The sequence below is a fragment of the Carassius gibelio genome, chromosome A5 (genome assembly GCF_023724105.1).
Source record: "Carassius gibelio isolate Cgi1373 ecotype wild population from Czech Republic chromosome A5, carGib1.2-hapl.c, whole genome shotgun sequence".
NCBI lineage: Eukaryota > Metazoa > Chordata > Actinopteri > Cypriniformes > Cyprinidae > Carassius > Carassius gibelio.
In genome coordinates this window covers 2,963,737-2,991,284 of record NC_068375.1, presented here as the reverse complement: position 1 = coordinate 2,991,284, position 27,548 = coordinate 2,963,737, and the positions used below count along the sequence as shown (strand labels likewise).

The window sequence follows — 27,548 nt, the reverse complement described above, 5'->3', positions numbered from 1 at the left end:
CCTTAGTGTCAGCTATACGCGTCTAAATTTTGCTGACACCTCAGGGCCTGGGTAAAGACAGGAACGGGACACATCAATAACACAAATCACCATTTTGAAAAGGAAGAGCTCTTAATTAAAAAGAAGCTTGAAGTCCTTCACCCGATAATGGCAGTGGGATTTTAATCGAGGTGATCGCTTTGCTAGAAATGCGTCTGGGCTGCTGATACATGAAGTACAGTCTTAAAAGATAATGAATCTGTCATCGTGTATGATGATTTATTACTGTCCTTGTTTTAAAACCAGTAAAAAATAGACCATATATAACAACACTGTGAAGTAATGCCAAGTTAAACAGTGAGTGCTCTAAACAACTTTTATGACAAACTAAACAGAATGTCATATACTCAACTAAATTAAATATCATCTGTTTTTTAACCCCAACAGCTAAAATGGATAACTCCTGTTATCCTGACACCACTTGAAAGCTGTTATTATTATAAAAAAAAATGTTTTATTTATTTTTGTGTTTTCATATAATTCATATTGCTTATGTATGATTTATTTAGCTTTCATTCTCATTAGCTTAATGTTTTTTTATTTAAATTTTTTTCCAACATGTAGAGTGAGATCATTTTAAAACTGCATACACCTAAGATGTGTTGTTGTAATTTTAAAATGTTAAAATGCAAACAATTTATTACTTACCAACAGAAGTTTGCATGTGCAGTAAGTAAGTTAATTTAATAATTTACGTACCCAAACAGTTATTAATGTATATCTACTGTAGATAATTGCTTTGAAGTAGATGGGTGGAGGGTTTCTTTGAAGTCATCCACCGCCTGAAACTGTCTGAGAAGCACTAAAGCTAAGGAAGTGAATAACTGCTACAAGCTCAGTATTTGAAAATGGGCTTTTGATGCAGTGGTTCAGTGTTTCTCATACCAGTTCATCTCTATCTCTCTCCTCTGAAGATGAGCCCAGCTTGTGTTACGTCTACGACGGTGATGGTGTGTGTGAGGACTTTGAGCGGGAGGCGAGCGTAAGGGACTGTGGCCTCTACACCCCGAGCGGCTTCCTGGATCAGTGGGCCACTGCGGTGCAGGTGTCCAATGAGGAGAAGATACACTGTCCAGCGGAGGTGGCTGCTGGATATCCTGCAGTGACAAAGGTGAGTATGCTTAAAGAGGCACTTTTACAAGCATACCTGCACATACATTGTGTAGGATGTGCTAAAGACCCCATATAAATGTTGATGATCACATGTCAGTGTCATGTTATAGACCATTATAGGTTGTTCGTTTTTGAAAACTTTGAAGATTTGGAACTAACTTTTATTTTTCATGGTATGTCATGTTATTTTATTATTTTATTTTTCTTTTATATATATATATATATATATATATATATATATATATATTTCTGTTTAGGTTTAATATATAACAATTTCAGAATTAGTTTTTATTTTTGTCCAGTTAGCACTCCAGAGCTCCAACTTAAACATTTTTTCATTTAGTTACCCAGGCAATATTTCTAATTTCTACGTTTTAATCTCTTAATTTTATTTGATTTCAGCTGTATTTCAAAAGGAAAAAGGAAAGGAAACTGCAAGTCAAGCCATTTCACGGGGTCTTTCAAAGAGAAATGCTGGCGTATTTAATGAGCAGTTATTATTTATGAACACAAGTGTCTCTTTTTACCAGGAACACTGAAGAATCTCAGATATAATATATAATATATGTCAGACTGAAATGTAGCTTTTCACAATAAATGGCTGAGAAGCAGATTCCGTTAAAAAGAGATTTGAGACATTGCTCTAACCCTTCACACATGGAAGTAGTAAAAAATTGGCTCTTTCTGAGGGACGTCTAAAAAAAACTGTGTTGTTTTACTCCCTGGATATTTCAACATGATACATTTGTAATTTTGCAGTTCTGTTGGCCACTTCTCCTCCTCTTCTCCCCCCTCTCGTGATGTTTGAGGAGCGCGAGTCTCCTGCGCCCGAAATCGTGCAAGCTCCTGAGTTAATCATGTCACAAAACTACTCCTATCATGCTGTGCGCAACCTAAGGATTTATGGCACTGAGAAATGGACATTTTTCACAATTGAGCTTGAACCTCATTGTTGGGAGAAAATGGGTATTGTGGCTCATAATGGGAAATGATAGCACATAGGATACAATGACATTGAATAGTTAGTCCTGCCGATACACCTTTGTGTGGAGTTTGTACTTTCGCTTCACAGTCTCGCAAGTATTTTATATGAATGTAAATCAAGGCCTCGTTCAGCTTGGAAACAGACTTAAGTGAATCAGTTGGTGATCGATGTTAACGCTGTATCAGAATGACGAAATGCTTCTTTGCTTATTGTGTGGCGCAGCGGGCAACAGAGATGCAGAACGGACTGCGTACAGTAGTGTACTTGAATCAATGGAGAAGAGGTGGAGGAGCGGGGAATGGTGTCACTGATCTTACCGTGGCGTGCTGAGAGAGAGCTATAAAGAGAGAGAGAAAGAGAGAGGAATCTCATGAGACTAAGCGAGGAGTGCAGAAACAAATATCCTTTTATTCTTTTTTTTCACCTCATTTCTCCCTTTCTAAGCCTCTTTTAAGCATTACATCAGAATTCTCTAGTTTTGCGGCTAATTTTGTATCCGTTTCATTCAATTTTATATAAGGCATTTAGAGATGAAAAAGAAGTTATGAATCCCCGTAGCTGCTCCAGTCAGCTGTCTCCCCGCAGAGCTGTCTTAGAGTAGTGAATGAAGTAAATTTCCGGTCTCTCAGTCTAATTCATGTAATATTACATCACCTCTAGATCTGTGAACTGAAAGATGATTCCACTTTCAGAGACAAATTCATTTCTGTCCAGAAAGATTATAGCCATGTAAAATGTATGAACGACTGCTTTTCTGCTTTCTTAAAAAAGAAAAAAAAAGGAAAAAGCTATTACTGTTCAAGAATTAGCTGCATGATATTACATTATACTGCACTGCAAAACTCATTGCTTATCAGTATGTTGACTTGTTTTCCATAAAAATAAATAAAAGTACAATTTACATAAAAAGAAAATCACAAAATAAAAATATTTTTCAACCCTTTTATTTATTGTTATACACCATTTCCAAATAAAAAATTATATATAACAATAATACTAAATATATAAATACAGTGGGGAAAATATTTATTTGATCTCCTGCTGATTTTGTACGTTTGCCCACTGACTAAGAAATGAAGGACCTGTAATTCTTATGGTAGGTTTATTTGAACAGATAGAGACAGAATATCAACCAGAAAAAAAAAAAAAAAAACATTATATGATGTTTTAGTAACAAGATTCGGGAGGAGCGTGTCAGATACTTAGCCTAATCAACACAGGTGGACCACAATCAAGTAATCAATGCCATAGTATAAATATCGCTGACTTACCTCAATCCATTGACAGTTTATCAGTATCCCTCCTCCACCCCATCTCCTCACTTCGAGTTCACTTTATAAATAGACGGGGAAGAGGGGGTACTCTAAGTCCAGGCCATTCCCGAGCTCGGAGCCCTTCTCCGGACAGCACAGCAAATATGCATACCATACATCAGCTAATTATATGTAAGTGTGAACTCATGAAATATAGTTCAGAGATTGATTTGCATTTCAGTGAGTGAAATAAGTATTTGATCCCCTACCAACAGGCAAGAATTCTGGCTCTCAATGATTGGTTATGTGCCCATGTGGAACAGATTAGTCTTGCCACTTTAAGAAGTTCCTCCTAATGTCCGCTCGTTAGGTGAATAAGACCCCTGTCCACACAATCTGTATCTTCCATTCCGACCTCTCCCACCACCATGGGCAAGACCAAAGAGATGTCAAAAGATGTCAAAGACAAAATTGTAGATCACACAAGGCTGGAAGAGTCTACAAGACTATCAGCAAGAAACTTGGGGAAAATGAGACAACTGCTGGTGCAATTATTCGGAAATGGAAGAAATAAAAAACAACCATCAATAGGCCTCTGTCTGGAGCTCTATGCAAGATCTCGCCTCATGGGGTAAAGATGATCATGAGAAAGGTGAGGGATCAGCCCCGAACTACACGGGAGGTGCTTGTTACTGATCTTAAGGAAGTTGGGACCACACTCACCAAGCAAAACATTGGTAACACACTACGCTGCAACTGAAATCCTGCAGCGCCCGCAAGGTCCCCCTGCCCAAGAAGGCACATGTACAGACATGGTCAAAGTTTGCCAAAGAACATCTACATGATTCAGAGAAGGCTTGGGAGAAAGTGCTGTGGTCAGATGAGAAATTGAGCTCTTTGGCATTAACTCAACTCGCCGTGTTTGGAGGGAGAGAAATTACCCCAAGAACACCATCCCTACAGTCAAGCACAGAGGTGGAAACATTATGATTTGGGGCTGTTTTTGTGCTAAGGGTACGGGACGATTTCACGTCATTGAGGGGCAAATTGATGGGGCCATGTACTGTAAAATCTTGGACAAGAAGCTCCTTCCCTCAGCCAGAAAACTGAAGATGGGTCATGGATGGGTCTTCCAGCATGACAGCATGACAGTGACCTGAAACATAGATCTAAGGCAACAAAGGAGTGGCTCAAAAAGAAGCACATTAAGGTCATGGAGGGGTCTTGCCAGTCTCCAGACCATAATCCTATAGAAAATCTGTGGAGGAAGCTGAAACTTTGAGTTGCCAAACAACAGCCAAGATATCTTAAGGATTTAGAGAGGATCTGTAAAGAAGATTGGATCAAAATCCCTCCTGAGATGTGTGCAAACCTGGCGACCAACTACAGAAAACATCTTACCTCTGTGCCTGCCAACAAAGGTTTCTGCACCAAGTACAGTAGTAAGTCATGTTTTGCTTGGGGATCAAATACTTATTTCACTCACTGAAATGCAAAACAACTTCTAACCTTTATATAAGTTATATATATATCTTACAAAATCTGCAGGGGATCAAATAAATATGTTCCCCACTGTATGTATGTGTATGTATATATGTATTTGTATATATAATTTTGTTACTATAGTTAACTAAAACCATAAAAACCTTTATTGCTTAAAAAAAAAAAAAACGTTAACTGAAAAAAAGTATTTTATATTTTACTTTAAATATTTTATTCCAGGTAGTAACCAGGGAAACATTTGTGATTTTTATTTAGTTTAACTACAAAAACTGTGTATGCACACAGATATAACAAATCATTTGCTAATGAGGTACTTAATGAGGTACTTAAAACTAAAGATAAATGTATGAAGGGGAAATGAGATCAGCGTAAAAGCCTGACAGTTACTGGCACACCTGTACTGCTGACCGAGCAAAAAATACTCTCTGCATATCACACCAAAATTCCTGGGGACATCTATATTGGGCAGGTTCAGAAGACCGCTTAAGTGAAAGCACTGCTGTCCTAATCTGCTCCCAGTGCTGTTACAAATACACAAACACTGAACACATAATTAGTGCCATTCACTCGATGAGGAAGCGTGTAGCTCTCCAGTGTCACCTAGCGTTGCAGCACTGTCACCCCACATTTGGGTTCAAGGGGTTCAGTGAGGTTCTCTGTCACATTATTCTACAGTGAAATGAAATACACTCGATACTATTCACCATGAAACAAGGGTGAAGAGTTGAGAAGACTTGGACTAGGAGTCAGATGTTCAGTTGAAATGCCACTAGAAAGGCAATGTACAGTACTTCCTTTTGAACCAACTTGACCCTCCCTGAAGGCTTGTATGATTGGTGAACTTCACTGTCACACAGAGTCAAACTTCTTCATGAGAGTAATTCTGAAACTTAACAGTTACTAGAGTTCAGGCCAGTTTTGATCTCATTGCGGTGTGCTCATAGTTCTCAGAAGAGAGTGATAGGTCGGTTCACCCATTTTTCACCCGGATTTCACTGGCTTTAAGACGGTTCTGGAGTGGCACTTTAACCTGGCCACTTTAGAGGCTAATTGTGAGCTTCCAGATGGTCTAATTTACCTTTTCATAATGGACTACAAGCTTGTAGCCTCATCATTATTCTGTTTTAGTGCCTTATTGTTTGCACTCCAAAAAATATGCTGTAAAGTCTCTTATACGCACCAAGGCTGCATTTATAAAAAATAAATGAATAAAATAAAATAAAGCAAAAACAGTAATTACTGCTTTCTATTTTAATATGTTTTAAAATGTCATTTATTCCAGTTAAGGCAATTCTGAATTTTCAGCTTTACTCAAATCCTCAGTGTCACATGATACTTTAGAAATCATTCTAATATGCGATTTGCTTCAACACTTATTATTATTATTAGTGTTGAAAATTCTTACTGACCCTAACTTTTGAATGGTAGTATGTGTACACACACACACACACACACACACACACATATATACACACACTTTGATTGGCTACATTCAATGAGTAACCAAGGAAGAGGAAAGACAGTAAACATCTCTTATGTTTGTTTGCTTAGAGCTGTCAGTCGAAGGTGTTCGACCTGTCACATGGCGTGTCTCAGTACGCTTGGTTTCCTTGTGAGGAATCTCAGCAGCACGGCTGGACTTCTCGATTTTGGCTGAAGGTAAGAAATGGCTAAGCATGATAATGTAACTTTTTGGATTCAGTTGAACAGATTAATGTCATGTCACATCAGGTGCATAAATCTATTTGATCATGTAACTTACCATGGTTTCACCAAGTAGTACATATTCCTGAAACAACATTCTTCTAAACCAGATTTTAGGGTTAGGGTTTGTAAATAAAACAACTTTATTATCAATCGACAAGTTTCAAGTAGTCATGGGAAACCTATGAAGTTAAGAGAATTTTAACATTTTGATATAAAAACTATTTCTGGTTGAATAAGCAAAATTTTAATAAAATTATTTAATATTCAGTAATCACAAATGACTGGGAGAGTCAGGGGAAATTCATTGGTCAATAGGTGTAGGAACCCTGAACCTAATTTCCCTAAAAATGTAAGAGTAGTTAATGGTTAGGACAAAGATTGGGGTTAGAATAATTTTGTTATTGTGTTTAATCAATAAAAGATTTTGATTCAGAAGCACATGCTACTTGGTAAAGTCGCAATTATCAATTAAATGAACGGACTGTCAGTCAGGTTTTTTTTATTTTAATTTTGGTTTGTTTTTTTCCTCCCAAAAGGCCTATTACGCCCATCCTATGGTGGCTGCCGCAGTCATCATACATCTGGCTGCTGACGGAACAGCCGACATTGACCAGAGACAACACAACATTACTGTTCAGCTGCTGGACACTAAGGAGCAAACCCACCCTCTCGGTCAGTCTCAGCCCAATCTCCATAACATTTGAACACACTTTTTACCTCAAGCTCTATGTTCTAGAAAATTAAGGTGGATGGAAGGTGATTTTTGTACTGTATTTAATTTTATTTTTTTGCCATGACTGGATGGTTTTAGGGGACTGGAGGCTGAGCTGCCGGAACAATCCACTGGTAATTCCTGTGAGTCATGACCTGAGTGTGGCCTTCTACCGGACAAAAGCCATTATAGTGAGCTTCAGCTCTTCTCTGGTGGCCATCTCAGGTGTTGGGCTGCGTTCCTTTCAATATTTTGACCCCATCACTATCAGCGGCTGCCAGAGCAATGAAATCTACAACCCCATGGGCCAAAGGTGAGGACATAAATCTACCATTGCTCCCTCTCATGTCAGTATAAAGGCTAAATGGTTAGCCAGTCCACAGCGCTTAGATGTGGTCGTAGATCTGTAATTATAGTATTTGATTTCTTTTTTTTTTTCTTTTTTTTATAATGTTATGATGTCTATTGCAGTGGTGACAAGTTTTGAAGAAATGTTGATGACACATTTATTTAATCCGCTATTGCACAATGTAATTTAATAAATCCATTTTCTTCACTTTGCAAGCGCATGATGCGTAAAAGATGGCAATAAAGTGATTAATAATAAAGGGATGTCTGAACAAAAAACAATAAAAAAGCCTTTTCTGGGTCACGCTATATCCTTACAGTCAACAGCAAAGCTTTAGTTTTACATCCATTAAATATGATTAACAATTGTTAGTGAGAAAATTGTAAAAATTTAAACATTTATAGTGATAGAAATTATTTGTTTGGTATGAGAAATTACATACATTTGTTTGCTTGTTAAATAAAATTGTGCAACAGCGGAAATGTATACTTTGTATTTGTATTTGTTTTTTTTTTACTTTTATTAACCTTTTTATTAACATTTAAGTAAAAAATTAAAATACAGTTTTAGCTACAGGCCAATGTTAAATTCAGTTTTTGTTAAGTTCAAGTCTTTGATTAAGAAAAATCTGATGAGTTTATTTCCATTGTGGCATGGATTTGCTTTCATAATGCAAGAGTGTTAAAGTAAACTAACTGTAGGTTTCACATTGTCATAATGTAAGTTCCTTGTGTAATCCCTCAGTTGTGTTCATTACTCGTGTGACGCCACTGAATGTCAGAAGCCTTTGGTCAGTAATGCGGAGATGAAGTGCAGTAGTCCTGGATACTTCAACGGAGCTCGCTGCACCATCACCTGCAACCGAGGATATACACTGAAGATACACCGAGATGATGATATCATTAAAACACAGGTAATACAGTCTTGTTCATTGCTTTTTGAATGTGTATTTGTGGATGCTACAATGGTGTGTGTGTGTGTGCTTACTCTCTGTGCTTTTATTCTACAATAAAATGGCTTATATTTTTTAATCCAAGTATTTTGACCAGCTTTCAGAGAGCACACAACACAAACATACACATGCACACTCATGCACACACAGCGGTTTATATTACATTAAACAATAATCATTGACTCATGCCCTGGCCACATAGAGAGAAAGTAGCAGTAAAGATTTATGGCTCACGTAGGTTTAGCGAACCAAACTGTGAGACGGTAAGTGAATGGTCATAATAACTGGCGCACAGGCCAGTGGGCGTTCTGTTATTGGCTTGATGCTGTTTTTATGCCTTTCTCTCTGCCTGGAACTGCTGAAATGGTCCATGTGGCTCAAATAAAAGAGAAGCTGTAGATTTTTCATGAACATTACTCTCATTCTCACCCTCCCTTCTGACTGGAAGGGTTTTGTTGTTGTTGTTGTTGTTGTAATAGGCTAGAATGGCAAACTCAACCAAACTGTGAATAATGGAAGCAAAAAGCACTAAACAAGACCAATAACCTTGATTTAGAACCTATTAACACAGTATACCCAATTTTCCCATGATATGTACTTACAAGTGATTTCCCTACCGGTAAATATAGTTGCCACTTGGAATTTTGACTAAGTATACAAAAAGCTATAGATCTCTTGTAAGATCTGTTGTGTTTGGATGATTTTAGAGACCTTCATGATTATATATATATGCTTCCTGGAAGTAAGGGTAGGAAGTTGACGGACTCATGTGACAGGAAGGAAGTGAATACCTTTTTTTTTTTTCTTGAAATCCTTTATTTTGTTGTTTGCTTGCATGCCATTGAGAAAGAAAACATGGAGAACATCTAGAAAAGTACTTACAAAAGGAAAATGACAATTATAAACTCTAGTTGCCGCTGGGCTTAAACTCATGTCTTGATTACTTTCCTTATTTTGAGTTGAACGTGAGAGAAAACGGGATTCATTGACTAATGGACAGTTAGTTTAATTAATTAACTTTGAATTCAACCATTGACTCGTGTTGAATTAGGGTTAATACAGGTAAAGTATTGAGATAAATGACAAAAAGGTATTTACCTTTCGGCTTCAGATGCAGGTACAAGATCTGATGCAGTCGAACAGTTAAATAGTTAATTAACTTTTTTTTCTTATATCTAGCAAATCATTGGTTTCCATTCACAAATCTCATAAGCCTGGTGTTTGTGTCGGCATGCATATGTGATCACGAAGGTCTGCTTGTGTTTTGCGTGTGTGCGTCTTGCAAATCTTTTAATCGCGCTTGCATTTTCTGGTTCACTGCTGCTTGAACGTGTGAAGAAAGTGTCGGAGTGTAGTCAGTCAGGATGCAATTTGTTCAAGTCTATTTGACTTAAAAACAGTGGAGCACCATGCTCAGCCGCCACCGCACTCCCAGAGGACTCTGTTTAAGGCACAGCCACGGATCAGTGGTACTGCAGATCTGCCGGCCCAGTACTCCCTCGCTAAGCAATGAGCAGCGATTACCGCAACTCAGTTGACCCCTGTCCTCCACACAAAAGGCCAGTGGTGGCAATGGCAGGCCTTTACCCCACTCCACCTGGCCAAGTGTTTTGCGCTGTACTAATTCCACAAGCCATCGAACATCCTTCACGCCACCCATTCACAAAGAACGTCTTGGGCCATTTGCAGCTCTGGTCTTTCAAAAACAACTCTGTTCTGTTTTCCAGCGCTTGTTCTCTTGTGATATTGACAGAAGGAGAACAAGGGGAAGAAAGAAAAGGGAAAATGCAAACATAAAAAAAAAGAAAAGACGTCAAAGTGCTGTGTGTTCTTTGTAAGCACTTGGGCTCTACTGTATGTTGGGTGGGTTTCTGCCAGCAGCCGCAGTCGACTGAGAAGCTTGGCCGGTGAGTTATTATGCATTTTGAAGGAAAGGCAGCAGACAGTTTTTCTCTGCTTTTGGGAGGGCTCGATTTATTTAACAGATTGCACATTGGGGTCCGGGGTTGGGGGCTTCGGGGGCCATTGGGGAGATGTCTAGTGCGGTTATGTAAGGTAAGAGGGGAGATTTTCATAACTGTAACTGTAGTAGTGCTGCATTTACAGCACTGCAGTGTAAAACTGAAATAGAAATACTGAGTTTTAAAAAAAACATCAACCTTCTTTCACCATGGCTTATCTGTTTAAAATGCACCCACAATCCCACATTGTGCAGTTTCTAAACCTCACCGGCTTTTGTGATATTGTTTAGCATTTGGTGAAGTCCTTAAAACAGGCCCATTTGATGCAGTATTATTTTAGTATTATGTATATCTATTTATAAAATGATAGTTTTACAATATAAATTATTTTCTTAGTATTTCGTCATTTTCTAGTCCAAATATTTAAACATTCTTAAATCAATATACATTGACTTGAAAAAGCAAAATGATTTAAGATTTGAAGTCGTTTTCTGAAAAATAAATAAATAAATAAATAAAATAATAATAATAATAATAATTTTTTATAGGTTTTTCCTTAAAACAAGAAAAAAATATCTGCCAATTGGGGAAATAGTTTTTCCCTTTCACGTAAGATTTTTTTTTCTTACTCCATTGGCAGTTATAGTTGGGGTAACACTTTTTTTTTTTTTTTTATGAAAAACTGCCCCCACCCCAATGTAAGAAAGTAAGAAAGTATTTTTTTGTTGTTGTTTTATATTTGCAGTTTTCATTTGAATTTTAGATGAAGTATTAATAGTTTTGTTAGGTGCTTTTTTTATTATCCATTTATTTTTATTTCAGTTTAAGTTTTTGTAATTTTAGTGCTTAAATTTATTTTAATTAAAGATGCCAAAACAATATTTCAAATTTTCATAAAAAAAAAAAAAAAATCGGTTTATTTCAGTTCATGACAATGATTTTTAAACACTGATCTGATGTCCTCCTGCAGCGATGGTTTAATTTGGTTGTTTCTTCACCTGTTGGGCTACGCCTGTTTATATTGACAGACATATAAACACATATACACATTAAAAAAAATGTTGCACCTTTAAATGGAAAAGATTTTTAAAAGGAAAAAAAAAATATATAGAATTAATTATATATATATATATATATATATATATATATGTGTGTGTGTGTGTGTGTGTGTGTGTGTGTGTGTGTGTGTGTGTGTGTGTGTGTGTGTGTGTGTGTGTGTGTGTGTGTGTGTGTGTGCGTGTGTGTGTGTGTGTTTTGTTTGGCTCAGGATGTTGTTTGGCTGCTTTGGCTTCTTTGAAACTATTTTGGTAGAAAAAATAATAATAATTCTAAAATCTGGGGGTGTGTATGGTAGATTAAATAATATCATACATACACGTGATTGTAAATGGGCATTCGTTTAGAAATTATATTATTAAAGCTTCAGAGATTACCCTCTAAAAATTTTACCATACAAAGATTGAAAAGAAATTGCCTTGGATGGATTTCCAAGTCTCACTTGCGTTTGAGCCAGAGAGCTGATAACAGCAGTGCGATACATTTACAGAGTACAAGTGCTGATCCCAGCACAGTCATTACAGTTTATCAGTCATCTCCAGGGAGCTCCTAATGTGTGTTCCTAAAGGATTTAGTCAGAGACAAATTAGCCATTTCATCATTAACCTGTTACCGTAACATAACTGAGAAGGTGCCAATACAATCCTATTGAGAGAAACAAAACTGCATTAGGAGCTGTTACAGAGATTAATATGTGTTAATAAGGTTGCAGGCCAAGCATCAAGGGGTCTGTTCTTCCAACCCATCATGAACCGAGGACAGGTTTGGGAGTAGATAACTACAGCAACAAGCACCACTACAGTGTCATGTCTTTGTGTCCGCAGCTTCCTGGCTGCAGGCCGCTTGTTTTTGCCAAGGTGTTATTGAAAGCAGAGCATGTCCTGAAATCACTGTTAGGCAAACAACATTTCAACAGAGCAGAGGGAAGCGGAGAGTTCAAGGTTTGCTTTACCTCGGTTTTCTTCTCTTTTTTTCTCTTTTTTTTTAAGCGCTTATGCATGTTTGTGTGTGTGTGTGTGTGTGTGTGTTGCTTAAGTGTGTTACTATGCATTCGTGCGTGCATGTATGAGTGCGCAGAGAGAGAAACACAGGATGGGGCTGCGGTGTAGAAGAAAAGCCAACAGAGGCATCTGTGTTGAATTAGGCACAGTAGTCAGTGGTAGTTAAATACTCAGTGGAGGAGGAATCAGCAGCTGTAAAGTTTTAAAAGAAGGAAACTCAGCACGCAGACACCCCTCTCCCCTCTGCAACTTGCCACCCCCCAATGTGATGGCAGTCCCCTTCCCCTATGTTCAGCACAAAGAGTGACCCGTCATGATATAACTTCCAAGCAGGAGCGGCACGTTTATGTGTTTCCGTTTGTTTACGCATGCGACACCGATTACGTAGTGTACAGGTGGGCATTTAAATAGTCCCCTGCATGTTTGTTTTTCTTCTGTTCAACCACAACAGTTTATGTTTTTCCTTTTCGGCCCACATAGCCCATGTGACTGTGGTCATTTCATTTACTGCTCCTGTAATACAGCCAGTGCCGGCTAATAAACCTTGTGTCTAAACTGCCATTGAGCTTTGAAATGGCTTTGAGAGAGCCAGAGATGTCTGGGCATGGAAAGATAGATGACACTTTTATGTACTTCTGTACCCTTTCGCAAGTTTTATAAAGAAGGCAGGTGTGTGGACTAACACGCTCTTTGGCATTGTTATGACATAGACGGCAGCCTCTCTGGCCCTAGGGGGAGATGTTGAGTAGATCGTGACTGCCGTTCTGTTTGGGATTTTATTGAGCCAGTGATATGAGGTCTTTTATTACATTGCTGCCCTCACATGAAGCAGTCAAATAGAGACTTTTTGTTTTATAAACAGTTGTGTTGCTCTTCATTTTTGTTTTGTTTACTTTTGAATGTTGCTTTACTTAATTTAGTCTTGTGCTTAGTTTAGTTTTTGATTGGCTTTGTTGTTGTTTTTGTCTGCTTTTTTAACTGTATTTTTGTTGTTTTGTTTAATTTTAGGTAGGCCTTAAAAAAAAAAAATATATATATATATATATATATATATATATATATATATATATAATTTCTTTTTTTTTTTTGCTAATTTTTTCTGTACTTTTGCTTAATTTTTTTGTTTGATATTTTTGTCGCAATGTTTTTATATCCAGTTTAGTTTTTGCTTTGCTTAGTGTTTTCTTTTTGTTTTATTAGTTTGTTTTCAGTCCATTTTTGCTTTGCCTAATTTATTTTGCTTAGTTTATTTTAACTTAGTTTAGTTTTTGTCTTTTATTTTTGTTTTTACTTTTTGCTTCTTTCATTTACTTTAGTTTAACTTTTGGTTTGCTTAATTTAATTTAGTTTTGTTTGATTTTTTTTTTTTTTTTTTTTGTATTTTTTGCTTTGCTTTGTTAATTCATTGCTGTGCTTACTTTGGTTTTATGTATTTAGCTTTTTTCTTTTTTTTTTTTTCAGATATTCACCTCAAATATTCAAAACTCACACTTTTATGGTGAGCTGTTTTCAATAAGAGCTGCAGCACAAGAAAAGGAAGAGGGAAAGAAGGGGGTAAAAAGTGTTTTGTAACTGTGTCTGGATTGCATTTCAAGTGCTTCCCGCAGCTTTGCTCAGTTTTAGGTGCTGGTACATTTCCTGAGAGGGTAAAGAACATTAGATAAGCTCACCACATTCCAGCCCATTTAAATCTGCAATTTCAAATAAAGAGACAAGAGAAAAAAAGTAACCTGGGTCACAGTTAAGCAGCAACAAAACTGCTGTTGGTATATCTATGGTTTTGTTTAGTGAATGCAAGTTAAAAAAACATTTGCCATATAATCTGTGCCATGCTAGCAAAAACTGTTTGAATAAACATTTGCTTTTTTTTTTTTTTTTGGGAACCGTCCAGCTTTCATCACTTGTCATAAACAAAAGAAGAAATCTGTGGAGAAGGGCATGTTTAACTCTGTGCTTCATTAAAACAAGTCTGGAAGCAAGAGTGGATGGAGCAAGAGAGAGACTCTTTGTTCTTGTCATAGCATAACTATTTCGTGTTTTAAACTGTGCAGGTGCGCGAGGGAGAGCCTATGGAATCACCAATAATCGAAAAAACATACTTTTAGACAAACTGATAAACTAATGTTAAATATAAAAATATTGTATTTAAAACAGCTAGTTCATATATAGTCGGACACAACTGTCATATCGCGCGTCCTGTGGCAAATTTGCCGCATCTGCACACCGAAGTTATCAGTCTAAATGTCAACGATGAAAATCAATAGTAGTTTTCAACAGTTTAACACTAATAAAGTCATGAAGTTGTGGCCTAGTGGTTAGAGAGTTTGACTCCTAACCCTAGGGTTGTGGGTTCGAATCTTGGGCTGGCAATTACAGTACATGACTTAGGTGCCCTTGAGCAAGGCATTGAACCCCCAACTGCTCCCTGGGTGCCACAGCAAAAATGGCTGCCCACTGCTCCCGGGTGTGTGTTCACAGTGTGTGTGTGTTCACTGCTAGGCTAGTGACAAATGGTCAAAAAGTGCTTTAGTTTTCGAGATACCCCTACCGGAGGTAGAACTAAACCCAACAATGTTTTTCCTCATCTCTAAGGTCTCCCACATATGAAATGGATTCTTGGCTAAAAATATTTTACTGCTAAGATTGTTAAATTAACAGATATTGTTATACACCACAAAACCAATAAAGGACTAAAATATAGCCTGTCCGTATGGGAGTTAAGGCATATAAACTAATGTAGATCAATCACACAAGCTCTGAGAGCTTTGAAACTTGACATGTTTGTAGTCAGGAAGTTGATTTAACTACTAGAAAAGACTGGATGTGAATATCTTGATGTATGGAATAAATAGACACATGTAAACACATATCTAAAATAAGCGGACATGCACAAATTTAATATCTATGCAGAATGTTTTCATTTACTTTGTGCTTGCTTTGCCTGGCATTATCATAGAAACACATATGATGGCTTGTTGGAAAGGTGGGGTTGTGCTGAATCCAGCAATACCAAATATGATATATATATAATAAAAGAGAAGTGTTCTGTCACTCAATGTATGAGGTGTCCAAAATGAAAGAACACTGGACAAAATAGCCTCAAGTCCAAATCACATTATCAGTGGTGAGAAGAATGTTGACAAATTCATTGTTACTGCAAAGTAACTTAAATTAGGTAAGTGCTGATCTACATTTATGATACATTTAATAATGATACATTTCATAAGGCACAGTATACTATACAATTCATATGAACCACAGATCCAATTGAATCAGGTTAACATTGGAATGGAACACCTTTATTAAAATATCGTCACTGACGGGCAGAATCCTCGCATGTCCAAATTTTGTCTATTTCATATTTTCAATTCAATGAAAAATTAATTCAATGATATTGGTCAAACCCCACGTGGTAAACAATCTAAAGTGTTGAAAATAGATTGAGAGCAAATCTCTTAACTCCATTGGGCACTTCAACTTTCTGAGAATCCTCGTAACTCCACCTCTTCTTCACTCCGCGGCAGGAGGTTCCACGCCATTTTGTGTCCTCAGGATTTAAAGTCGCAACGATTGAGAAATCCTCGTCGAGCAACACATAAAGCAAGCCTTAACTCTGATTTTACCTGTTTTAAACTATGATATCAGTTATTGATGTATTTTAAATGTCTACTTATTACTAGGCAAGGCAAGGCAAGTTTATTTATATAGCACATTTCATACACAATGGTAATTCAAAGTGCTTTACATAAAATAAAGTAAAATAATCATGAAGAAAAATTATAAAAATAAAGACAAGCAATTTTAAAACTTTTTTAAAATTATGAAAAAAACTACTTAACTAAAATGAATTTAAAAACAGTTAGAAAATGATTTTACATAAAAACAGTGAAAATATAGTGCAATCAGTTCGGACATAGCACAGTGCTCATTCAATAAATGCACAGCTAAACAGATGAGTTTTGAGTCTAGATTTCAATGTGACTAGTGTTTTAGCACATCTGATCTCTTCTGGAAGCTGATACCAGCTGCAGGCAGCATAATAACTAAAGGAGGACTCCCCTTGTTTTGTGTGAACCCTTGGTATTGCTAACTGACTCGATCCTAGTTATCTGAGTACTCTTTTAGGTTTATATTCAGTGAACATATCTGCAATATATTTCGGTCCTAGGTCATTTAGTGACTTATATACGAGTAAAAGTACTTTAAAATCAATCCTATATTTAACTGGAAGCCAGTGTAAGGACCTGAGGACTGGTGTGATATGCTCAGATTTTCTGGTTCTAGTCAGAATCCTGGCAGCAGCGTTCTCGATGAGCTGCAGCTGTCTAATGGTCTTTTTGGGAAGGCCGGTGAGGAGCCCATTACAATAGTCCACCCTGCTGGTGATAAAGGCATGAACAAGTTTCTCCATGTCTTGGCTGGAAACAAAACCTCTAAATGTTTTTGAGATGATAGTATGCTGATTTAGTTACTGCTTTGACATGACTACTGAAACTCAGACCAGTCTCCAGAATCACACCAAGATTCCTGACTTGATTTTCAGTTGTTTGACCCCTAGAGTCAAGGTATGCATTCACCTTGAACACTTCAAGTTTATTTCCAAATGCAATGACTTCAGTTTTTTCCTTGTTTAGCTGAAGAAAGCTCTGGCACATCCAACTATTAATTTTATCAATGCATTGGCAGAGGGAGTCAATAGGCGGATCTTTTGTGACGTCATTGTTTATGTTTGTCGCGTTGCATCATGGGAATCGTGTGGCAGGAAACACCGCTACCTGTAATTTGATTGTTTTTCACGTTTGGAGGAGGATTTAGAGAAGAGGATGGTTCACTCTTGCTGTGTGGTCGATTGTACGGTTAGTTGGGGGCCTGATAAAAAGTTTTTTCGAATTCCCTTCGAAAAGGATAGGGAAAAATGAAAGAAATGGTTGCGAGCAATTAGGCGATTAAACCTGGACGTTCCGAAGAAAGCCTGCAGCTTCTGATCGAGTTTGTGAGGCACATTTTGTTCATGGTAAGTTTTAAGACTATGTTCCTCACATCATTCTGCTTTCTGTTTGGCAGAAAAGATTGGCCCAACTTTTCGAGAAACAAAATAATCATAGACCTTCAGACTTTTGAAAGCCTTTAATCTTTCATGAGTGAAGGGTCCAGGGGTTTCTATTAAATAAGAATAAATGTCTCCCCAACAGATTGGTGGCCAAGATACGGACGAGTCGGACCAACGTTTTTTGTCATCCCAGATCTCATATGGGCTTTGAATAGCTTCGATTTTGTCACCAATACAAATTTTGAGCTTCTCTCCAAACCTCCTCCGTCTTCAGATGTTAAAGTGCTTATATATTGAGGATTTTGCCCGCTAAAGGCCCGTTCACACCAAGCACGATAACTATAAAGATAACGATAAAGATATAGTTCTAAAAATCGTTCTCAATATTAAAGAATAGCAGAGTCTACACCATAACTAGAACGATAAAGAAACGATATCGTTGGAATCACTTTCAGAACGATTTTTTCCCCCCTGATTAACGATAAAACATTGCCAACCAATCAGAATCAATCCTGCTGTAATGAGCTCGAGAATTTAAAGCAGCAGACGTGCCGCGTCCGCTTAAAATACACAGACAATATCGTTCGCTGGTGTGGACGCTAATATCGTTATCTGTATAGTTATCGTGTTTTTTATAGTTATCGAGTTTTCCAGTCTCTGTAGAAGTATGTTATGATCGATAGTACTAGGGTTATTATTACTAGGCTTATTATACATGTGCATTGAAGTTTTAAAATGTATCTAATTTCTAATTCTACTTGTATTGAATTAAATGTTTTGGATACCAGCATTAAATTATTGTTTTAATTATTATTTTACTGACTCAAAGTTGGCACTGTGCATGTAAAATGCCCCAAGTAGGCTAACAGGTTTTATTTATGGGAGAAAAAAGGTCTGTCTACTGGCGCCAAGTAAGCCTATCTTTGCATAACTCTGTTTTTTTTTTTTTTTTTTCATTTCTTACAATAACGAATGAAAATCGTTAGGTTAGATACATTTGAGTAGGCTTGTTTTGTTAAAAATCCATAGCTGTAATGCTTCGGTAATGCTCCACACAGCTGTAATGCTCCACACAGCTCACGCTGAAAAGCGATGCAGTGCCTTACTCGGAGACTGGCCCCATTCTCTCTTGCACGGCTGCTTCGCTAGCATCATCGGATGCCTATCAGAATCCGGGAGTTAAGACCGCAGTTTGAGCCAGTGGCTTGAATTGATATGGCTCAGGCCCTGGCCCTTTGTCCTCAGATACCATCCTCCACTTCAGGTGAAGGTGGGGGAGAAAAGTCCTCTACTTCAAATGAACGCTCTGTAGCAAAACTACTTGCGTCACTAGAGTCACTCTCCATTTTAGCGACTCTAACAGCAGCTGTCAGTTAATCTGTCACTGAGGGTCTCAGGTTCACGCCCCACCGGCTCAGCCCTGCCCTTGCTTTGTCCCCTCTATCTCCGCTGTGCTCTGCCCACTTTTCAGCATTTTTCAAATATTGCCAGTAGGTGGAGTCAGGCTCTGACCAGGGGTTTAGTTACCCCTTAAAGCCTTATCTCTTGTCAAAAGGCTCGACACGACCGCAGACTTTGATGAATTCTGCTGGCAGCAGCGACGTCTGTGTCTGTATCATTCTTATCAATGAGTGCATAACCTCGTATCTCCCCGCTCCCAAATCATAAAAATCTCGTATCTCAGATTAAACATGATTTTGTCCCACCCTCTTTGTTTTTTGATGATGGAAGCATAAAGAAGACAACAGCAGCTGCCAAGTGTAAAAGAACCATCAGCATATATCATTGATGGCATGGATCTTCTTCAAATGCTCAATGATTCAGCCTTTCAAATGTTCAATGACCTGGGTGAGTGTGTCTGGAAAAAGATCGCAACTTTAATTGGAAAGGAAGGTAACAGCTGTGTCGTTATAGTTTTTGATAGATATGACCACCAACACTCAATCAAAGATCTTGAAAGACAAAGAAGAGGCACCAAGATGGGCATCCTAGCACCAACCTGGATGAGCTGAGGTGTCAGCAGCAAATCTACCCCCAACAGAAGATGGCTTCCAGCAACATGTGCTGAGAGCCGTGTACCAAACAGTAGTGTGGCGTCACAGCCACCTGGCCAAACCTCTTCTCTGGATCCCAGTTGGTAGAGGATGGAGGCTCAGAGAAGGTGGCTGCATTTAATCTGTGATGTTCCAGAAGGCACCAGCACCTAAAGGAGTTAGAGACCTCACCCACCTCTACTGTAAAGACGGAAACTGTGCCGATGCCACCAAATGCCAGTGTCTTTCTGTGGGCTTGACCTGCACAGGGTTTTGCTCTTGCCCTGACTGTCCAAATATGACCCACTCTGTCACTGGTGACAATGTGGATGAGTGGTGTGTTGCAGTTGTAACATCATGGGGGGTTGACCCCAAAATGTATCAAGAGGGTTTGGCTGCAGGCTTGTACTTGCACTCTCAGACTTGCACACTCAGACATTTGCACTTCCGCTAGTGACATCACTTGCAGTCTTTATTTTTTATTTTGTTTATTTTTTTTATTACTTTTCGTTTGAATTTCCCAACATTTTATAAAGCCAGGTGGTAAAGACAAGAAAAAAGAAACTAAATTACAATGTCACTTGCAATTGCTACTTGAACTCTCCGCTACCTGTGACGTCTCTAGCTAAGCGTAGAAACAAAACACTTAACATGGCTTAATATATTAAGATGCTATTAAAATATCAAATTAAATGTACAGTTCATTAATATAAGGAATATGTATATAGTATTTTCCTCACATACCGCAAAATGTGGCATAATGGACATAGATGAGAAAGGCCAAACTCATGCTTCTCTACTTTATTAAAATACATAACTAATATGTACAGGCAAGCAGGTGAGCCCAGAATAAACGAAACACGTAAAGTTTCACATTAAGCATTTTTCCATATAGAATAAACTGTCTACAACTTGTTTATATCACTGTCTTTGTCCATTAACCTACATTATGTGTTTTATTTATAATGATTTTCTATAGGGGGAAAACGTTTAATGTACAATTTAACGCACTGCGTTCTGTACTCGTCTGCTTGCCTGTACGGAGTTGATCCTTTAAAATCACTTAATGCATAATGCCCGTTCATATTTGCTGGTCTGTATATACTTAGAGTCAACAACAAGACATATAGCCTTGTGTTCATAGCCATCTGCGTGCCTTGCAGTACATTGAATAATAACTATATATCGAATTTGGTCTTTTAATTGAACTTAATGTGTCTGAATACATTATGCCACATTAAGTGTTCGTTTTTTTCTACAGGAGGAAAACACTTAACGAAAGACTTTGTGCATTGCGTTCATATTCTGCTGTTCTGTGGCCAAGGTCTGTGCTTCTCTTTTTCTTGCAGGACCCTGTACGTTATAGTACTAAATTAGTTTTAATCGTTTAATCACCACCACAGCGTCTTGTCTCCACTGGCAACATGCTAGATTTGTGTTGATTGCAAGTGAAGTCACAGGTAGCGGAGAGTGCAAGTAGCGATTGCAAGTGACATTGTAATTTAGTTTATTTTTTCTTGTCTTCGCCACCTGGCAACTGTTATAAAATGTTGGGAAATTCAAACAAAAAGTTATCAATAAATAGAACAAAATAAAAAATAAAGACTGCAAGTGACGTCGCTAGCAGAAGCAGTGTCTGAGAGTGCAAGTGCAAGTCTGCAGCCAGACCCTTCTCCAACGGTTCCCAAAAGCAGTTGATGTTCCAAATGGTTGCTGCTAGAAAATAAACTAAACAGCCTGAGAACACAGGGCTCATTTCCTCGAAGAGTGTTTGTTTCTTTAGTTAGATTGCCATTTGTTTTATTTAAGACAGTAATTTAAGTTGTATTGTGTGAAGTTAAGTTATAGTTTTATTAAAAAGTTCATTAAGTTAAAACTCCTGGTCTCCTGTTTGTGCTATGGTAAGGTGTTATCTTTCGATTTCAATCTTTGTTTCCATATAGTACAAGGTGCCATATTAAATATTTTTTGATGTCTCTTATATTTGAATTTCTCAACATTCTTCTCACCACTGATAATGAATGGGTTTGGACTCAATTATGTCAGTGTTCCATTTTCATTCATTTTGGACACCTCATACATTGAGTGACAGAACACTTCTCTTTTATTATATATATATCATATTTGGTATTGCTGGATTCAGCACAACCCCACCTTTCCAACAAGCCATCATATGTGTTTCTATGATAATGCCAGGCAAAGCAAGCACAAAGTAAATGAAAACATTCTGCATAGATATTAAATTTGTGCATGTCCGCTTATTTTAGATATGTGTTTACATGTGTCTATTTATTCCATACATCAAGATATTCACATCCAGTCTTTTCTAGTAGTTAAATCAACTTCCTGACTACAAACATGTCAAGTTTCAAAGCTCTCAGAGCTTGTGTGATTGATCTACATTAGTTTATATGCCTTAACTCCCATACGGACAGGCTATATTTTAGTCCTTTATTGGTTTTGTGGTGTATAACAATATCTGTTAATTTAACAATCTTAGCAGTAAAATATTTTTAGCCAAGAATCCATTTCATATATGGGAGACCTTAGAGATGAGGAAAAACATTGTTGGGTTTAGTTCTACCTCCGGTAGGGGTATCTCAAAAATTCAGGGGCATTGTCACTAGCCTATGCTGTGTGTGTGCACTTTGGATGGGTTAAATGCAGAGCACGAATTCTGAGTATGGGTCACCACACTTGGCTGAATTTCAAAGAGCGACGCGGAGTCATGGACTTCTTCCATTTCTACTTCCGAAAGCATATGCTAATGGTCCACTCTGCAACAAACATGTGAACAAACAATTGCCCAGAATTATTGCAAATCTGTCTGTCTTTATATTCTTTTATCACCGGATTGCACAGGTTCGAATAGCAATGGACTTCTTTACACTTGCAGTTGTCCGCGCGGTATCTGCAGACGAACTACGTATGTTTGTGGATGGAGACTTCTTCATCGGCTACAGGCTCTAATCCTCTTTTGTGCGCGCATGTGTGTGTGTGAAACGTGGTGCTGAAGTGAAATAGCTGGGCAGTTTGAGAGCCAAATTATAATAGGCCGCCTAATAAAAATAATAATAGTTATTATTATTATTATTTAATACATTAATAGGAGAATGAGCCTAATATCGTCTTGACTATCGACAGAGACGTGCTATCGTCAATATCTCTAACTATCGTCGATAAACGATACTATCGTCGATAAACGATACTATCGTCTATCGGCACAACCCTACAAGGCACTAAACCCCCAGTTGCTCCCCGGGTGCTGGATATAGCTGCCCACTGCTCCGGGTGGGTGTTCACTTCTCACTGCTGTGTGTGTGCACTTGGATGGGTTAAATGCAGAGCACCAATTCTGAGTATGGGTTACACGACTTTCAAAATGTCACAACTTTCACTTTTACTTTTACTAAATATCCCCACATATTACTCAAAAGACAAGGACAACTAAATAGTCATAATAAACTATAGGCAGACTATTCTACATTGTTAGACTGGATTTTGATGGAGTGAGGAGAGAGTAAGGAGTAAGGAGAATTTATTAGCATGTTCTCATGCACCTTTTGAAGTATGCAATTGTCTATTTTGGTTAGAGGAAGGAGTCGTCCTCTCTATGACGGCAATCAATCTAATGCTGGAATAAATTCATTTAACCTTTTTGTAATAAATCAATAAAAATTATCTGCGTATGTATAACATGAGTGGGAAACACTATATGTACTACTAATAATGTCAACATTCCCATATAAATGTTAGTGTTCAGCACTAGTGTGTTATTGCGGTTTACAGTAAGTGTATCAACAATCATGAATTTGTGACAATTTTGTAACTTTACTCTCATGTGAAAATAAGGATCTGATTCGTCACTCTTTTGGTGTTCACAGAACTGGGTTTGGCGCACTTGGACGCACTCAGGGTTTTCCAGCAGAAAATCAGCTTCAAATCACTAATGAAACACAAGTCACTTTATTCGGCAGTGATTCGGCAGAATTTTCTGAAACAAAATGCGACCCGGAGTTGAATTGTTTTGTTCTTATGGGGGGTCCTGTATGTGTGAGGTTTCATGGCTCTGCCTCTAGCACAGATGTCTTTGGAGACATCACACAGGTCAGACATGACTTAGTAAAACAGCAGAAATGACCTCTGACTCACTCTGCCTTCAGTTCTGACAGCTTTATATGCTGCACCCGAGCCATTTATTATCACCCACTCAGACTGTTAGCTTCCCACTGCTTCCTTCCACCAAGAGATACATAAATACATTTAATTTAGTTGTATTTTTATATCTGTATGTGTAAAATGTTATTGAAACAGATGTGAATTACTTGATATGGTCTGGTCTGGTCTGATGGATAGTTGCGGTTGCAGTGATTTAACTGAAAGAAAACAAAATGTTCTTTACCCGTATTTTGAACTATTGCCTTCATGTTTTTGCCCCTCGACAGTCTGAATCCACAGTGACCCTCACCTGCGCAGATGGGAAATGGAACAAGCAGGTGACCTGTGAACCTGTGGACTGCGGGCGGCCTGACAAGTACCACGTGCACCCGGCTGTCTTTGAATTCTCTGAGGGAACCACCTACGGCAAGAAGTGCACTTTTCAATGCCGGGAACCGGCTCAGCTTGTGGGTGGGTATAGACCCAGACACATCCTAAAACTTAAGGCTCTTGGGATTGAAAGGTCAGCTCTGTAAAAGGCCAAATGTGGTTTTGACTCCAACTGCAAAAAATTAAAATAAAACAATGCACACTGAGAAAACAGTGATGTGTTTTACACCAAATCAAAGTAGGTTGATTTTACATCTGAGGTCAACTTGTCCTGTTTCTTTTTTCTTTTGTCTCCGCAGGTAGTAATAACGTGCTGACGTGTATGGAGGATGGCATGTGGTCCTTCCCTGAGGCTCTTTGTGAGCTTCGCTGTCCAGTCCCTCCTCCAGTACCTAACGCTGTCCTGCAGACCAAACGCTGCAATGCCACAGGCCTCAAAGTTGGGTCTTTCTGCAAGTACAAATGCAAGCCTGGCTACCATGTTCCCCATACAGACAAGACCCAGAGGTGAGACAACACTAGACCATGCATAGTAACATTAATTTTAACGAGTTCCATATTCATACTGTACCATCCTTTTGTTTATTGCATTGCAGATTTAGTGAACCATGTTGTGGCAATTGAATACTCAGGGCTGTATTAATTGTTTGAAAACTTGGATAAATTCGTAGCAATTATTTACCCTGTTGGTCAGTTACTCACGACTATAGTTATAAATCTGGACCACTTTTAAATATCAAATTTAGATTTGAAATGTAGAAGACCCATTTTTACAGGAAGCAATTGTGTTTGGTTTTTATGTGCGTTCAAATGTAATAAGCAACAAATATTCCACATAAATCAGAAAAGTGCAATATACAGGTGCTGGTCATATAATTAGAATATCAACAAAAAGTTGATTTATTTCACTAATTCCATTCAAAAAGTGAAACTTGTGTATTATTATTCATTCATTACACACAGACTGATATATTTCAAATGTTTATTTCTTTTAATTTTGATGATTATAACTGACAAATATGGGAAATCCCAAATTAAGTGTCTCAGAAAATTAGAATATTACTTAAGACCAATACAAAGAAAGGATTTTTAGAAATCTTGGCCAACTGAAAAGTATGAACATGAAAATTATGAGCATGTACAGCACTCAATACTTAGTTGGGGCTCCTTTTGCCTGAATTACTGCACCAATGTGGCGTGGCATGGAATCGATCAGGTGTTATGAGAGCCCAGGTTGCTCTAATAGTGGCCTTAAGCTCTTCTGCATTATTGGGTCTGGCATATCGCATCTTCCTCTTCACAATACGTTAAGGTCAGGCGAGTTTGCTGGCCAATTAAGAACAGGGGTACCATGGTCCTTGAACCAGGTACTGGTAGCTTTGGCACTGTGTGCAGGTGCCAAGTCCTGTTGGAAAATTAAATCTGCATCTCCAAAAAGTTGGTCAGCAGCAGGAAGCATGAAGTGCTCTAAAAATTCCTGGTATACGGCTGCGTTGACCTTGGACCTCAGAAAACACAGTGGACCAACACCAGCAGATAACATAGCACCCCAAACCATCACTGACTGTGGAACTTTACACTGGACCTCAAGCAACGTGGATTGTGTGCCTCTCCTCTCTTCCTCCAGACTCTGGGACCCTGATTTCCAAAGGAAATGCAAAATGTACTTTCATCAGAGAACATAACTTTGGATCACTCAGCAGCAGTCCAGTCCTTTTGTCTTTAGCCGCTTCTCTCTATCAGTGTGCTTGGACACAGAGCTCTGTGAACAGCCAGCCTCTTTTGCAATGACTTTTTGTGTCTTGCCCTCCTTGTGCAAGGTGTCAATGGTCATCTTTTGGACAATTGTCAAGTCAGCAGTCTTCCCCATGATTCTTTAGCCTACAGAAATAGACTGAGAGACCAATTAAAGGCCTTTGCAGGTGTTTTGAGTTAATTAGCTGATTAGAGTGTGGCACCAGGTGTCTTCAATATTGAACCTTTTCACAATATTCTAATTTTCTGAGATACAGAATTTGGGATTTTCCTTAGTTGTCAGTTATAATCATCAAAATTAAAAGCAATAAACCTTTCAAATATATCAGTATGTGTGTAATTAATGAATATAATATACAAGTTTCACTTTTTGAATGGAATTAGTGAAATAAATCAACTTTTTTATGATATTCTAATTATATTACCAGCACCTGTACAGTCGTTTTATATTCTACTTTGAAAATATACTTGGCCTGTGACCAGCGTACAACAAGTGGTTTGGAAGGTGGATAGACGGATGGATATTTCTTTGGTGATAATTTGATGTCTGATAAAACCCTGTGCACCATGATTCCCAGAAGAGTCATTCAGATTAAAGAAGGTCATTTTGGAAAGTACTTGCTAGTTTTAAGTGCTGTATTAATCAGATGGTCCATAAATGGACTGTGGATGGTCTGTGAACATTTTATTCTAAGTACAGTGAATCATTAAAAACACTACACAACTTTCAAAAGGGACAGATTTAAAAACACTAGGCATCATACACTAAATGACTCAAGATCACGAATGCCATAGACTGAAGATAAAAAATTTGCCCCCATCATACATTGAATAATTTGCTGTGAAATGGTTCTACACAGACTACCCAAAATCTGCAGATTATGTCTTGACTCTTTTGGCAACTAGCGTCAGCTCGTTCAGATTGCAAATCAGTGGCAAATCTGGGCAAAAGTGGTACAATGTATTCCAGCCTTTACATGTTCAAAAACTATGATGAGAATTCTGCTGAATCTATCTATTTTTGTGATAATGAACATGTTGTAGGTCAGTGCCTGTGATGTACCACAGGCGTGCATTTAAGCGGCAGTGTACGGAGGATGGTACCTGGCAGTCGGGTGAGTGTGTGGCAGTCACGTGTGAGCCACCTCCTCCCATTTTCCATGGTACCTACAAGTGCACAAATGGCTTTCAGTTCAACAGCGACTGCTGGATCGACTGCAACAGGGCTAACCACACGGTGAGACAGCACAGCCGCTGCAAGCAGGTCTGTCATGTTCTCTCTCTCTTCTCCTCATTTTCTCTCTTCCTCCATCAACATCTCAGTCCATCACTTCCCATTACTGTCTGCAGCGCCTTCCATTCATCATGCGCACCCTATCACTCACTTTTATGCATCATGATTTTTCTGTTTCGTCCCTCTGGCTATTCATCAGCAGCATGACTGGTAGACTGACAGATCTTACGCATGCTTTGTTTCATTTGTCAGCTGCACAGCTTGGCAACTGTACCTTGAGGTCATGCCCATCCTTGG

General features: G+C 38.2%; 1 protein-coding gene across 1 annotated transcript in view; it reads left to right on the top strand.

The window, feature by feature from the left end:
• Positions 1-27,548, top strand: part of LOC127988847 (pappalysin-1-like) — an 89,788-nt gene that overhangs the window by 47,118 nt on the left and 15,122 nt on the right. The window contains exons 10-17 of the mRNA XM_052591388.1: positions 954-1,150; positions 6,445-6,552; positions 7,137-7,272; positions 7,412-7,625; positions 8,406-8,574; positions 24,160-24,343; positions 24,562-24,769; positions 27,062-27,254. Coding sequence (XP_052447348.1) covers positions 954-1,150; positions 6,445-6,552; positions 7,137-7,272; positions 7,412-7,625; positions 8,406-8,574; positions 24,160-24,343; positions 24,562-24,769; positions 27,062-27,254 — 1,409 coding nt within the window. The remainder of the gene's footprint in view (positions 1-953; positions 1,151-6,444; positions 6,553-7,136; positions 7,273-7,411; positions 7,626-8,405; positions 8,575-24,159; positions 24,344-24,561; positions 24,770-27,061; positions 27,255-27,548) is intronic.